The 13,359-nt window shown below is 47.9% G+C and overlaps 2 protein-coding genes across 2 annotated transcripts in view; one reads left to right on the forward strand and one right to left on the reverse strand.

The window, feature by feature from the left end:
* LOC101946474 (scavenger receptor cysteine-rich type 1 protein M130-like) overlaps nt 1-10,524 on the forward strand; it is a 61,934-nt gene extending 51,410 nt beyond the window's left edge. Inside the window, exons 10-11 of the mRNA XM_065578721.1 lie at nt 2,337-2,468; nt 10,312-10,524. Coding sequence (XP_065434793.1) covers nt 2,337-2,468; nt 10,312-10,524 — 345 coding nt within the window. The remainder of the gene's footprint in view (nt 1-2,336; nt 2,469-10,311) is intronic.
* The window catches only part of LOC112061359 (scavenger receptor cysteine-rich type 1 protein M130-like), a 737,202-nt gene that overhangs the window by 488,562 nt on the left and 235,281 nt on the right, over nt 1-13,359 (reverse strand). The gene's annotated exons all lie outside the window — the stretch shown is intronic.

Consider the following 13,359-nt stretch of genomic DNA (forward strand, 5'->3'; position numbering starts at 1 on the left):
TCATGAGGTCAGGCCACTGTTCAGATGACTGCTTGGGACTCTTCCAATAACTTTCCAGTCTCAGAAATTTAATTAAGTGATCCCAGAAATGCATTATTGGATCCTTATTAATCACAGTGCACCCTGTGTTCATCTTCTTCTAGAAGTTTCACTCATCCCGTTGAGGAGCAGACACAACACTTTGGGACCAATCACGCACCACAAATAGTGAATCGCTAGTAGTGAATGTGAATAGTTTGCAAACATTCCTTGGGCTGAGAATAACTAAAAGACATTTTTATGAACTGGTGCAGGTGAGTAAACTATACAAAAACCAAAACTCACCACATTTTTGGTTTGATAACTAATGTTCAGCAAGATCTATTGCATACCCAGCTTGGTGAAGCAATTTAGATTATGTAAATAGTTAGATTGATGCCCTTTCAATGGACTGGTTCAGAACAGCATGTGAACAGTTGTAGACCAAAAAGCGAGATTGACTGGCCCTTAGGCCAGGTTGATAGAGGTATTTAGGCATTGCTACATTCAGCACTGCAAGGCCTAAAGCTATGTCTATACTGCAGGCTTCCCATGTGTTGTTCCCATCTCCCCTCCCTGTCCATCCACACTCAAAGCTCTTAAACATGTATCTAGGGACACATTGAATTTGTGATGGTGTGGATGGATGGGGACATGGGACATAGTTTACGTTAAGCCTTGATCTTACCTGCCCACCCTGACCTCATGTTGAGATAGTCCTCCAATGCCATTCCCACAATTCCCTTTGCCTGTATTTTCCTGCCCTTCTACTTACTCACTTCCCACTCACACTTTATGCACCAGAAGCTACCTAATGGTTTATTGACCCTTGCTTGGCATTTAACCCTTCATCTTCCACATGGCCTGCTCTAGGTTCTGCACAGCTTAGTCCAGCTCTGCCAAGCAACCTAGGAGATGCCAAACCTGACAGCTAGAAGGATGGATGGGCCAAAGCTCTACTGGTTTTCAAACTCTGGCGCTTGCCCCCCTGGGAGGTGGGCCACAGCACAGTTAACAGGCAGCCTCAAGTACTTGACTGGTTGGTGAGAGCTCCTCTCACTCGCTGGGTGTCCTGCTCCGGCTGCTACTTGTAAGAGTCCTTGGACTAGAACCCAGGTCTGCAGAGCCTGGGACAGCTGATGTTCCCACAGCAGCATGGAGAGGACCTGGAGCACCACAGTCAGGGAGCACTCTGGAGAGTAGGTGCTGCAGGAAGTACCACCCAAGGGACCCAGAGTGACAATACCCTGAGGCCCTCTGATTGGCCAAGCACCCTATTTAACTCTGGAGGGTACCCCAGGAAGTTGTCTGGGCAATGGCACAGCCATTGGGCCTGCTGCGACTCCAGACCTCACCTTACTTCCTGATCTCCTGTCTCTGACCCTGGTCTGATTCTGACCATGACTCTTGCCTTTTGTCTCCTAATTCCACCCCAGTACTACCTCTGATCTCCAATCTCTGAGCCTATCCTGACTTAGGCTCTGCCTCTTGCTTATTGAACCCAGTTCTAGCAATTCCTCTAACTCCTGCTCACCAACTACCATCCCTGATGTGTGGACCCCAGCCCAATGGTGACCGCTAGGCCAGAGCGCCTATGCACCAATGCCTTACGGTTTGCCCAGAGCTATTTACACCACACTCTGTGGGAGCCCCTTAACAGCGATATAGAAGAGGTGGGTGTGCCATCATCCACTGCACCCCATGTGGTACTGAATCGACCATACAACTCCAAACCAAGAACCATCTGCTGCGATCCCAAGTGGTGCAGCTCCTAGCAGAAAATCAGACACTCCCTGAGCAGATACCATGGTCCCAGGAAGAGAATTCCGTGCTCCTGGGTCGGGTTGGGAGGCTGCTACAGTACCACTGCCCAAACATTTTGATGGGAATTGCAAGAAGTTCAGGGGGTTCCTGAACCAATGCCATCTCCTATTCCTGCTCCACCCTTCAATGTATCCCACCATCCATGCCAGGGTGCAATGAGTGATCAGTTTGGTTGCTGGAAAAATGCTGGATTGGGCCTCCCCACTTCTGGAGCACGATAGCCTTCCTCTGTGGCATGAGGCATGGGTCACTTGCTGGTTTAAACCAGCATAAATGGTAGATTCTCTGTAACTTGAAGTCTCTAAAACATCCTTTGAGGACTTCGGTAACTCAGCGTGTTGGAGGGTGAGGTTCTGTGATCTGCAATATGGCAGACTAGATGATCATGACTGCCCTTAAAGTCTATGGATCTGTGAGCCCGGTGCTAACAGACTGGGACACCTTCCTGCAAGCATTTTCTGCAATTTTTGACAACTCTCCTCATGCTCGCTCAGCAGAAGCTGCATTATGAAGGGTACAACAAGGCCCAGGGTCAGCTGCCTCACACAGTGAGAAGTTCCAGCAACTCACAGCTGATGCTGAGTGGAATGAGGCAGCTCAACCGCATCATTTTCATTGCAGACCTAGTGAGGAAGTAAAGGATGAGCGACCCCACACTGAGACCACAGCCCACTTGGATGCATTCATTGGCTCTCTCTCTGCATCAACAACAGCGTGAATAAAAGGAGGAGGGGGGGCACCTTGCCACCGCTTTGCCCACACGCTACACTGAAAACTCCAGGGCCCAGCCATGATGCAGGTTGATCTGGGCCACTGACACTTCACCCTAGCAGAAAAGGAACAGCAAAAGCACAATAACCGCTGGTTTTATTGTGCAGCACCCGGACATGTCCTCTCCTCTTGCCCATTGTGGGCCTCAACCCGCAAGGAATCAGAAAATAAGTGAGCCTAGGCAGCATGTGGGCACCACCAGGACAGTGTGCTCTGGAACTACCCCCCCGGCCCTCACGAGAAACTCTATCCAAGACAAGCAAGTCCTCCCCCCACTTCCAAGTATGAATAGTTACATGCCAGGGATGGGATCAAGCCAATTACCTCCAAGTGGACTCTGATCAATTCTGAGGCTACTGATAACTTCACAGATGCTACAGCTGATCAAACACTACAAATCCCCCTCTGTTTAAAGCCTTCATCATTTCTCATAGAAACAATAGATGGGCCCCTCCTGTCTTCAGGGCTAATGATACAGGAGCAGTACTGCTAGAGATTGTAATTCAGGGCCATTGGGAAGTGCTACAGTTCAATGTGATCCATTCTCCACACTTCCCCCTAATACACAACATCACCTCATTGAAGCAGCATAAGCTTTGCATCTCCTGGTGAGAAAAGAGGATCAGCTTCTCTCTGAATACTGCCAAAGGATCTGCCTGCATCCACCTAAACCCAACTTTCTGGTCCCGGGCTCCTGCAGCCATTTGGAAGTGCCTGTGGGGGAACTCCAGTTTGTGGTGGCTAGCCTGAAGTGGTCACTTCCAAGCCTCAGTCCCCATATCTCTGAAAAATATTGGGATTATGCAGACATTTTTGAAAAGAAGAATGCAGACATGCTACCTCTGCACTGGGACTATGACTGCCTCATAGACCAGCAGCCTGGGGCAAATGTGCCTTATTAACAGATCTATGTGATATCCTAGTCAGAATTGGAAGCATTTCATGTGTACATCCAGGAAAACCTTGCCAAGGGCTTCATCTGGTGCTCTACCTCCTCAGAAGGGGCGCTAGTACTTTGTGTTAAGAAAAAGGACAAAGTTACATTTTTGCATAGACTATCGGATCCTAAACCAGGTGACAGTCTGAAACTTGTATTCCCTGCCCTTAATTTCGGAGTGTGCAGTGTGTAGATAGTATCAAGTGTGCGAGAATTTTCACAAAACTGGACCTCTGCGGCACATATAAACTAGTTTGCATCAGTGCAGGAGACGAATGAAAGACTGCCTTTAGATCCCGTTATGGACACTTGAATATTTAGTAATGCCATTTGGGTTGACCAGCACTCCCGCGACCTTACAATACTTCATGAAAGACCTATTTAGAGCCATCTTGGGCCGGTAGGTAGTCATCTATCTCAATGAGATCCTTGTATTTTCAGATGATCCTGAGCAGCATTGTTACCACGTTCGTTCCATCCTGGAAAGATTACAGAAGCATGGCCTGTTCGTGAAATTAGAACAATGTACCTTTGACCAATCCTCCACAGAATTCTTGGGTTCTATCTTTCCTCTGAGAAGGCATCAAAATGGAGCCCCAGAATATAGAGGCCATGCCCAGATCCCACTGGGTGTTACAGTGCTTCCTGGGCTTTCTCTATTTTCACCAATGGCTCATTCCAGGCTTCTCAGGGAAAATAACCCCCAAGACAAACCTCCTTCTCAAGGCAGATAAATTTGAACAGTTCAGGGCTGCTTTCACCACCGCTCCCATTCTAGCATACCTGGCCCTGGCCCAGGCATTCGTATTAGAAGCAGAGGCCTCTAATATAGCCATTGGGGCCATAGTCTCCCAGAGGCATGGTACATACCAAGCATTGCACCCGTTTGCCTACTACTCCTGAAAACTCATCCCAGCTGAATAGAATTATGATATCTTATATAATGAACTACTCACAATTAAATTGGCCTTCGAAGAGTCGCAAAATTAACTTGAGGGAGCCCAACGCCCAGTGCACGTCTTTTCTGACCATAAAAACCTTGAATATTTGTGTAACTAAGTTTGAGCATTATTCTTCTCTTGGTTTGATTTCATCATAATCTATCGCCTGGGAACCAGGAATGGGAAAGCCAACGCCTTATCCTGAAAGGGGAAATACTACCAAGAGGTGAATACTCTAACCAGGAAGTACCTTGTCTCCTAAAACCTCACAACTTCCTTAGTGCCACAATATGTCAAGACTTGCTTGATCTAATCCGATCTGCTTCGCTGGGAGATCCACTATCACTGGAGGTAACAGAACAGCCTGAACAAATGAGAACCAAAATGCAATGTTCCATGCAGGATGGAATCACATACATGGATGAGTGCATATTTGTTCCAGTGGGACGCCCCTGGCTAGAAGTGCTCCATCTCTGCTCTGACATGTCATTGGCAGGCCACTTTGGCTGCCTTAAGACTTTCTGCACAGCTTCCCATTTCTTCTGGTGGCCCCATTTGTAAGCTGAAGTCCAGGACTGCATTGACTCTTATGACCTGTGTGTGTACACCAAGGTGACGTGTACTAATCCCTTTAGTGCCCCTGGATACTCCACCTAGACCCTGGGCCATCGTAATCTTGGACTTTCATAGTGGAACTCCCTGACTCTGATAAGCACACAGTGGTCTTCATTATTGTGCGTCATTTTGGTCACTTGGTCTACTTCATCCCCTGTAACAGCCTGCCCTCTGTTGAAACAGCTCGACTCCTAGTGGTTTATGTGATCCATATTGAGGAACTTGCTGGCTGTATAACATTGGACCGAGGCCCAGAGCTTGTCTCAAACTTTGGTCATGAAGTGTGCTGGCTAGTGGATGTTCATGCTTTCAGCTCCTCCATGTATCCTCTGTGATGGGTTGCACCCCCCCATCCGGGATGCCACCTGATGTACTGGGGTCCCACTCAGCCCATCCGTTCCACCAGCCTGGGCTCCATCACCCTGTCCTGCTGTGCTCGGCCCTCAAGCCTCCTCTAGCACACACATAGGTAGGGCCACAACCAGCTGCAAACAGTCACAGAGACACTGAGATCAGCTCTGTGTGGGAAGACTCAGCACGGGGATTGCTCAGCACTCAAGTGCACACACCCTCTGAGATGTAAACCCAAAATTATATTATCTTGCACTGTAGAGAAAACTATACAGTTTAAACGCATGAAAATTGCCCCCTCCCTCAATATGGAGGCAGATATACACAGCTTCCCCCCCACACACACACACCCCGTATGAATTGCACAAACTGGTTTATAGAAAACAAAAACAAGTTTATTAATACAAAGACAGATTTTAAGTGATTATAAGAGATAGCAAACAGATCAAAGCAGATTACTGAGCAAAATAAACAAACATGCAAAGTGAGCTTAATGTACTAAAGAAACTGGTGACAAATAGTAAATTCTTACCCTAAATGTTGTTTTAGGCAGGTTGCAGAGTTTCTTGAAGACAAACTGCTTTTGCTTGCAGCTTAAAGTTCCAGATATTTCTCTTCACAGGCCAGACCCCTTTCTCAGCCTGGGTCCCAATCCTTCTTCCCCAGAGGAGTCTTGGGTGTTTCCAGCAGTCATCCTGGGTGGGGAATCTGTGAAGAACCGGCAACCTTGATTAACTCACTCCCCAGCCTTAAATAGGTTATACATATGGTGGGAATCCTTTGTTTCCCTGTTTTGTCCCCACCCCTACTTCAATCTCCATGGTCACTCAATAACAGACCTAAAGGTGGTAATTAGTCTACAAGAAAAGTTCAAAAACAGACTCCAATGTTAAACTGCAAAACTTGAATTAATTTACAAACTGGTCACCATCACATTAGGCCTGAATAAAGACTGGGAGTGGTTGGGACATTACAAAACCTAAACCTAATTCCCCCCCTACTAATTTCCTGCTACTGTTACTCACATTTTCTTGTCAACTGTTTGAAATGGACCACTCTCATTACCACTTCAAAAGTTATTTTCCTCCCTTGGTATCCTACTGTTAATTGAATTGTCTCATTTGACTGACCTCACACTTGGTAAGACAACTGCCATCTTTTCATGTATTTATACCTGATCCTGTATTTTCCACTCCATGCATCTAATGAAGGGGGTTCTAGCCCATGAAAGCTTATGCCCAAATAATTTTTTTCGTCTCTAGGGTGCCACAAGGAATAGTCGTTGTTTTTGCTACTACAGACTAACATTGTTACCACTCAGAAAGGATACATGTATACAAATAGGATAATCATATTCAGTAAATCATAACCTTTCATATGACCCACCTTGCATAAAATACATCTTAGTTATGCCATATTCATATATGAGGGATAGATCAGTGGTTTGATCATTGGCCTGCTAAACCCAGGGTTGTGAGTTCAATCCTTGAGGGGGCCACTTAGGAATCTGGGGCAAAATCAGTACTTGGTCCTGCTAGTGAAGGCAGGGGGCTGGACTCAATGACCTTTCAAGGTCCCTTCCAGTTCTAGGAGATGGGATATCTCCATATCATAAGCATATTTCTATGAAGAATATGGGATGTAATGTCACACCCTCCCCAAACAAATGGTCAGACAGAGACGGTGAATCAACTATTAGAACAATACCTAAAATGCTTTGTTAACTACCATCAAGATAACTGGTTCTGTCTCCTTCCTTATGCTGAGTTCTTATACATCAAGCTGTATATGCCTACGTGGGGGAGAATCTGTTTTAGCTAATTACGGGTTCCACCCTAGCTTCCACTTCTCCTTGACGGCAGCCTCCACAAACCCAGTAGTTGCTGTCTGGATCCAACAAATTCATCATATCCAGGAGGAGCTTAAGGACCACCTCCAAGATGTGAAAAGGTACTACAAGCCATATGCAAATAATTAACATCAGGAAGGCCCAGCTCTCCGTGTGGATGGAAAGGTCTGGCTTGCAAAAAAACACCTCCATATAAACAAGCCATACTGCAAGCTAGACTCCCAGTTCCTTGGACACTTCCAGATTTCTCAGCAAATCAACCCCATCACCTTCAAATTGCAGCTCCCTCGATCACTTAGGATACATCCCGTTTTCCATGAATCCCTCCTGAAGACTTACACAGAGGATCCCTTTGCCAATTGTTCTCAACAGCCGCCCTGCAGGTCCAGGTCCAAGGGCATGGGGAATACATAGTCCTTGCTATCCTCAGCTCGAAACTGCAGAGGGGGGAGGACTGTACTACCTAATCGATTGTGGAGGCTAAGGTGCTGAAAATATTCTTGGGAACCTGCTGCCCATGCCTAGGTCCATGTTCCTGACCCAGTAAAAGGGTTTAATCAAGACCATCCAGGCCCAGCACCCACCCAGAGGAAGAGTGCCCCGAAGAGTGGGGTGATATAAGAATTCATTGACTAGAACCTGAGTCTGCAGAGCTGGGGACAGCTGATGTTCACACAGTGCCATTGTGAGGCCCTGTGGAGTCACAGCCAGGGACCACTGTGGACAGTAGGTGCTGCAGGAAGTACTGCCCAAGGGATCCAGAATGACAGTACCCTGAGGTCCTCTTATTGTCCAAGTGCCTTAATTAACCCCGGAGGGAGCCCCAGGAAGTTGTTTGGGCACCCGCACAGACATTGGGCCTGCAGCGATTCCACACCTCACCTCACTTCCTGATCTCCCGTCTCTGATCCCAAGCCTGACTCTGACCCTGACTCTTGTCTCCTGACTCTAGCCTGGTACTACCTTTGATCTGCGGTCTTGGACCACAGCCTAACTTTGACCACAATTCCTGCTTATTGAGCCTGGCTCTAGGCCAGACCACCTATACCCCAGCCCCTTACACTGCTGCTGGGCTGGAGGAGCGATGAGGAGGGAGGGACGGGGAACAGTGGGATGTGGCTACTCCCTGTGCGAGGTTTACAGACCCATTCCAGGTCTCTTGCCTCTCTGGGGACTGGTGCATGTGCACCCCTTAGGAGTTGGCTCTTCCCTGCCTGCACAGGCCGTTGGGCATGTGTGCTGGGGTCACACTGGGTTTGGAGGAGTCTGTGGCCTGTGAGTGGTTTGGGGAAGGGAGTTCCATGGGTAACACCACAGGAAGGTGAGCAGACGGGTTGTTTTTGTCCTACTCGGGCTGCCTGCCTAGGGCATGTCCCAGAGTGCGGGTGCTCATGGGCTGGGAGCATTAAGGTGTTCTGACCAATGTGGGATCCAGGACTCCAGGCATCCAAGGAGATGCTTTTCTGGTTGGAGGGAGGGAGGGAGGGAGGCACATGGGGGGCCATGGGTCTCTGAAGGAGGGTGGAGCATGACAGAAAAAGTTTGGGAATTTCTGGGTTAGTGAGTGTCCAGGATCCATTTTCCATGGACCTGATTTGGGGATGGACCTAAGGAAAAGCCTGGAGAAGGAGCAGCGCAAAGCGAGCGATTGTATCCACAGCTCGATAAGAATCAGATCTGCCCACCATCTTTAGTATTACAATGGGGGAAAGGGTAGTGTAACAGGGAGGGATTTCTGTGTTGTGACCAATACAATTATTGCTATGGAGAATATTGCATGCAGTAGGATGGGATTAGCTTTGCCTAGGGTTGCCACTTTTGGTTGGATGTATCCCTGGATAGATGGAATTCCTCTACTTGCCTGGAAACGTAGCCTTGTCTTCCACTCTGGGATCTCTAACAGACTGATATTCTGCAAGGTTTCCCAGTTTAAAATTATGTTAAAACCAATACTGGTCCCAGGCCCCAGTAGGATTCCCATCCTGTTTCATTCATAACGTGTGAAGCTGAATGCACATCACATTGAACAAATGAGACTGCATTAAACCCTGTGCACTGCTCTGGCCATGTGGCCAGGTTACTTCCAGCCTAACTCTCCCTGTTCCTTTTGTCCGCCTGTCTGGAGTGTGAGCAACAACCTCAGGAAAGACTGATAAGAAGCAGGGCACAAACCCCAAACTGGTTGTGAGTTCTATACTTAGATTTCACCAACCAAGTATCAAGTGTGAACTCCTCAGGCACTGTAACAGCCTTAACATGGAGTCACAAACAATCCCCAGGGGAACTCTGATTTATCTTGTCACCCAGGCAAGCCTGCCGTTGTGAGATATGGTCCCTGACACCAAATATCACAACAATATCCAGGTTACTCTCCATCCCAAAGGAGCAGTCACTTACCCCAGATGAGTTGCACCTCAGATCTCAAACCAAACACAACACTTGTAGCCAGTCCTACGATAAACTAGCTAAAGGTTTATTAACTAAGGAAAGAAATGAGAGTTATTTACAAGGCTAAAGCAGGTGAACATACATGCACAAATGAGTCACAATCTTAAGTTTCAAAAGGTAATAGACACTTCTGTGATTAGCAAGCTCTATATGTCCTAAGCAACTTGGGATCTCTTGCTTGCCATTGATGGATCTAACCTCCATGAACTTACCTAATTCTTATTTGAGCCCAGACACATCATGATACACTCCTCAATGTCACAGCTAGCCCCAACATTTTTAAAATGATTTTAATCTGTAATTCTTACCATAGTGTGTCTGTGGCCTGGCAACATGGCTATCAGGAGCCTCTGAGCAGGTCAGTGAATCAAGATGGAATCAGAGCAACCCAAGGTGATAACAGAAACAACCTGTGACCTTGCTGTGATGCAGAATGTAAAAGGGAGGATTCTTTTTTCAAGCATGGAAAAAACTATGCTCTTTCATCCTCTTGGCTAGTGCTCCCACCTCTGCTGGACTAACCCTCCCCCTTAGTTTCTTTGGGACACGACCCTTAGTCAGCAAAGAAGAGGGACAGGGATGAGATGTTCCCCAACATGCTCTGCAGCACTGATGAGTACCAGAAGGCAAAGGAGGAATGGGACGCACAGCAGGAGGAAAGAATACTGGCTCACTTCCTCAAGCATGACCAGAGGAATAGGGACCAGGACCAGTTGCTGATGGAGCAGCTGATTGACCTGGTGGCCATTGGGTGCAACCTTCACCTCTAGTACAAGTGCACAGCCCACTACAGCACCAGCTCCACAAGTACAAACTCCCACTCCAGAGCTGCACTGTTCTGCAGGGTACCACATCCTGCAGCCAGAACAGGCCCTGGAAACTCTGCAGTTGGTTGGTCAGTGAACAGCTGTATGAGCTGGAATGGACAGATGTATCCTGTGAACACCACCTGCATACAAACCGCATCACCTGTGCAACATGGGCAACACATTCTGTTGGGGGCAGGAGAGCAGGGGGCCAAACTTCTGACAGATTTAGTGCAACAGTATGAAACCTTTCTGCATCACATTCCCCCAACACATGCCCCATCACTGCATGACAGGCTCCTCATCCCTGCGTTGCCAGGATCTGGGCACACAAGGCATCTCTCATTTCCCTTGCTTACCTGGATCCAAACCCAATGATGATAGGGGCACTGTCTGGTTGCTAGTAGACTGGGAAGGTGAATCAAGAGGAAGCTCCCAGCTCAGACAAGGAGGAGCTCAGCTGCTGGGAGCCCAGAGAGCAAAAGAACTCAGCTAGCGCACAGCCCCTAGAAGGAGGTCCATGAAACTCTGATCTAAAGGGGTGAAATTACAGGCCAGAGAGGATTTGAACCACAGCCCCAGAAGGCAGACTGGAAACCCTGACCTGAGGTGCTCACTTTGGGGAGCTGAACTAGGATGAATACATTAGACCCCAAGAGAGGAGAAATATTGCTTTGAAGACTTCTTGCTGTGAGTGGATTATATTTGGGAACCTAATGGGAAAATGAAGGGCCACCCTAGACCATGAAGGGTTGCCCTGGGACAGCACCTGTCTACAGTCCCGGTTTGGGATGGGATCTACATTTTATATTTTGAACATTTGTAGGTTGTGAAAACCACCCCTCCCCCAGCTCTACTATTTAGATTTGCTTGTTTCCTGTGTCCCTGTAACAGGGTCGCTGCTTCTGAGCACCTGTCGTGGCTGGGGATGGCTCTGCAGGTGCCTCTGCCTCATTTTCTCCTCACTAGGCTTTTCCATCTCTCCCAAGAATTCACACTGCTCAGCCCTCCGGCCAGGTCACTCTCAGAGTTCAGCCCCTTTCAGGGTACTCAAAGTTCAAAATAAACACGACCTGTGTCAATAGTCTCAAGTTAACATGAATTAAAGGTTTTCCATCCCTCCTGAGCTCAACTCTCAGTTCTTCTCTCTCTCATAGGAGCACTGACTCGCTGGGGTTTTCCCCACTGAGAGTGGAAGTACAACACAAACAGAAACAATCTCCTGCACCCTCCTGGGCTTCACACTCTACTTAAACAAAGTTTTTCTTAATTCTTACCATAGTGCTGACTCCCAGGGCTTTTCCTGGATCCTGGCCTCTTCTCTGCCTTGGCAGGTCACTCCCAGCCCAACCTGCCTGGAGAACTTTTCTCGTCTGCAGCCTCAGTATCTTCTGCGGGAGCCTTCTTGCTTTCTGCAGTTTCTACAGCCATCTACCACTGCCACTGCCCCTTTCTGCCTATGCTCCTGGGCTAAATAAGGCCACATTGTGTCATGTGACATGGGCTGGCCTTACCATGAGGCGAACTGAGGCGGCTGCCTCGGGTGCCAGACTGGGGCGGGGGCGGGCGCCACTAGGACCCAGAGTGTAGAAAATTCTGTCTGCTGCTGGTGCATATGTATTCTCTCTCCTCTAGATGCACAGAGATGGTGGAGTGCTGTGCTGGAGGAAGGAGGGCACAAGAGACATAACAGGCAGGCAGGAGAAAAGGTGAGAGGGAATAACAGAAAGCAGCAGGAGCTGCAGGGAGAGAGAGGAGGAGGAGCCTCTTATGTATGTCTCTAGCACCCCCAGGAGCCTGGACTGGTTAACACCAGCTTCTCAGGGGGCTTCCTGTTACCTGCTGCGTCCCTGAACCCACTTGAGGAGAACAGGCAGTCAACTGAAGTAGTAAAAGACAGTTAGGCCCTTAAGACGCTGATATCTTCCCTCACTCAGGCCCTGCTACCAGCCTGCTTATTTGGCCCCTTCAACTGAGTGTTAAGAGCCACTATAGCTGGCACAGAACAGCAGTCATGAGTGAAAGAAGAAAACGCCCCTCTGGGGCAGCATTCAGAAAAAGAAAGGAAGCTTTTCTGTCTAAGCAGGAAGGAGCTCTCCTGAGCTACATAGACACAAATGTCCACAGTGAGCCTTCCGTTCCCAGTGAGGATGTGAGTGGTGAGGAGATGCCTGATCTTCCAGTTAGTCAGAGTGCAGGTGACCTGGCAGCTACTGCAGCATCCATATCTCCATCTCAAATGGATGTAACCATGCACATTCCTGAAGAAAAGTGTAGATCAGAGAAGAGGTGGAGGTGCAAGAAACAGCTGCTGCTGAGTTTAGTTCCTTAAGTCTAGTTGATCTAGGACCCACTTGAGCAGTAACCTGAGGGACTTCCTTGTACTGCATGGGCCACAGCAAGTGAAAAACTTTGTGTTCCCCAAAGACAATGAAAATAGAAGTTTCCATCCAACACATTACTGGCATGAAGTCCCCAATGGTGACAAAGTGGAGAGGACATGGCTTATGTACCCAAAAACCCAGAATACTGCATACTGTTTTTGTTGCAAACTCTTCCAGTCTAATGTTCCAGCCACATTGGGTTCTACAAAGAACTGGAAAAATCTGGCTAGAAATCTGACATACATTGAGAAGGCAGCAAATCACCGGAGAGCATTTCATAGGTGGAAAGAGCTTGAGATGAGACTAAGGTTAAAGGCCACCATAGAAGATCAGCATCAAGAGAAGATTGCATCAGAGTCTCTTTACTGGCAAAAGGTTCTGAAAAGGCTCACTGCCATTGTGAGAATGCTTGCTA

The sequence above is a fragment of the Chrysemys picta genome, unplaced genomic scaffold (genome assembly GCF_011386835.1).
Source record: "Chrysemys picta bellii isolate R12L10 unplaced genomic scaffold, ASM1138683v2 scaf1, whole genome shotgun sequence".
Taxonomy (NCBI): domain Eukaryota; kingdom Metazoa; phylum Chordata; order Testudines; family Emydidae; genus Chrysemys; species Chrysemys picta.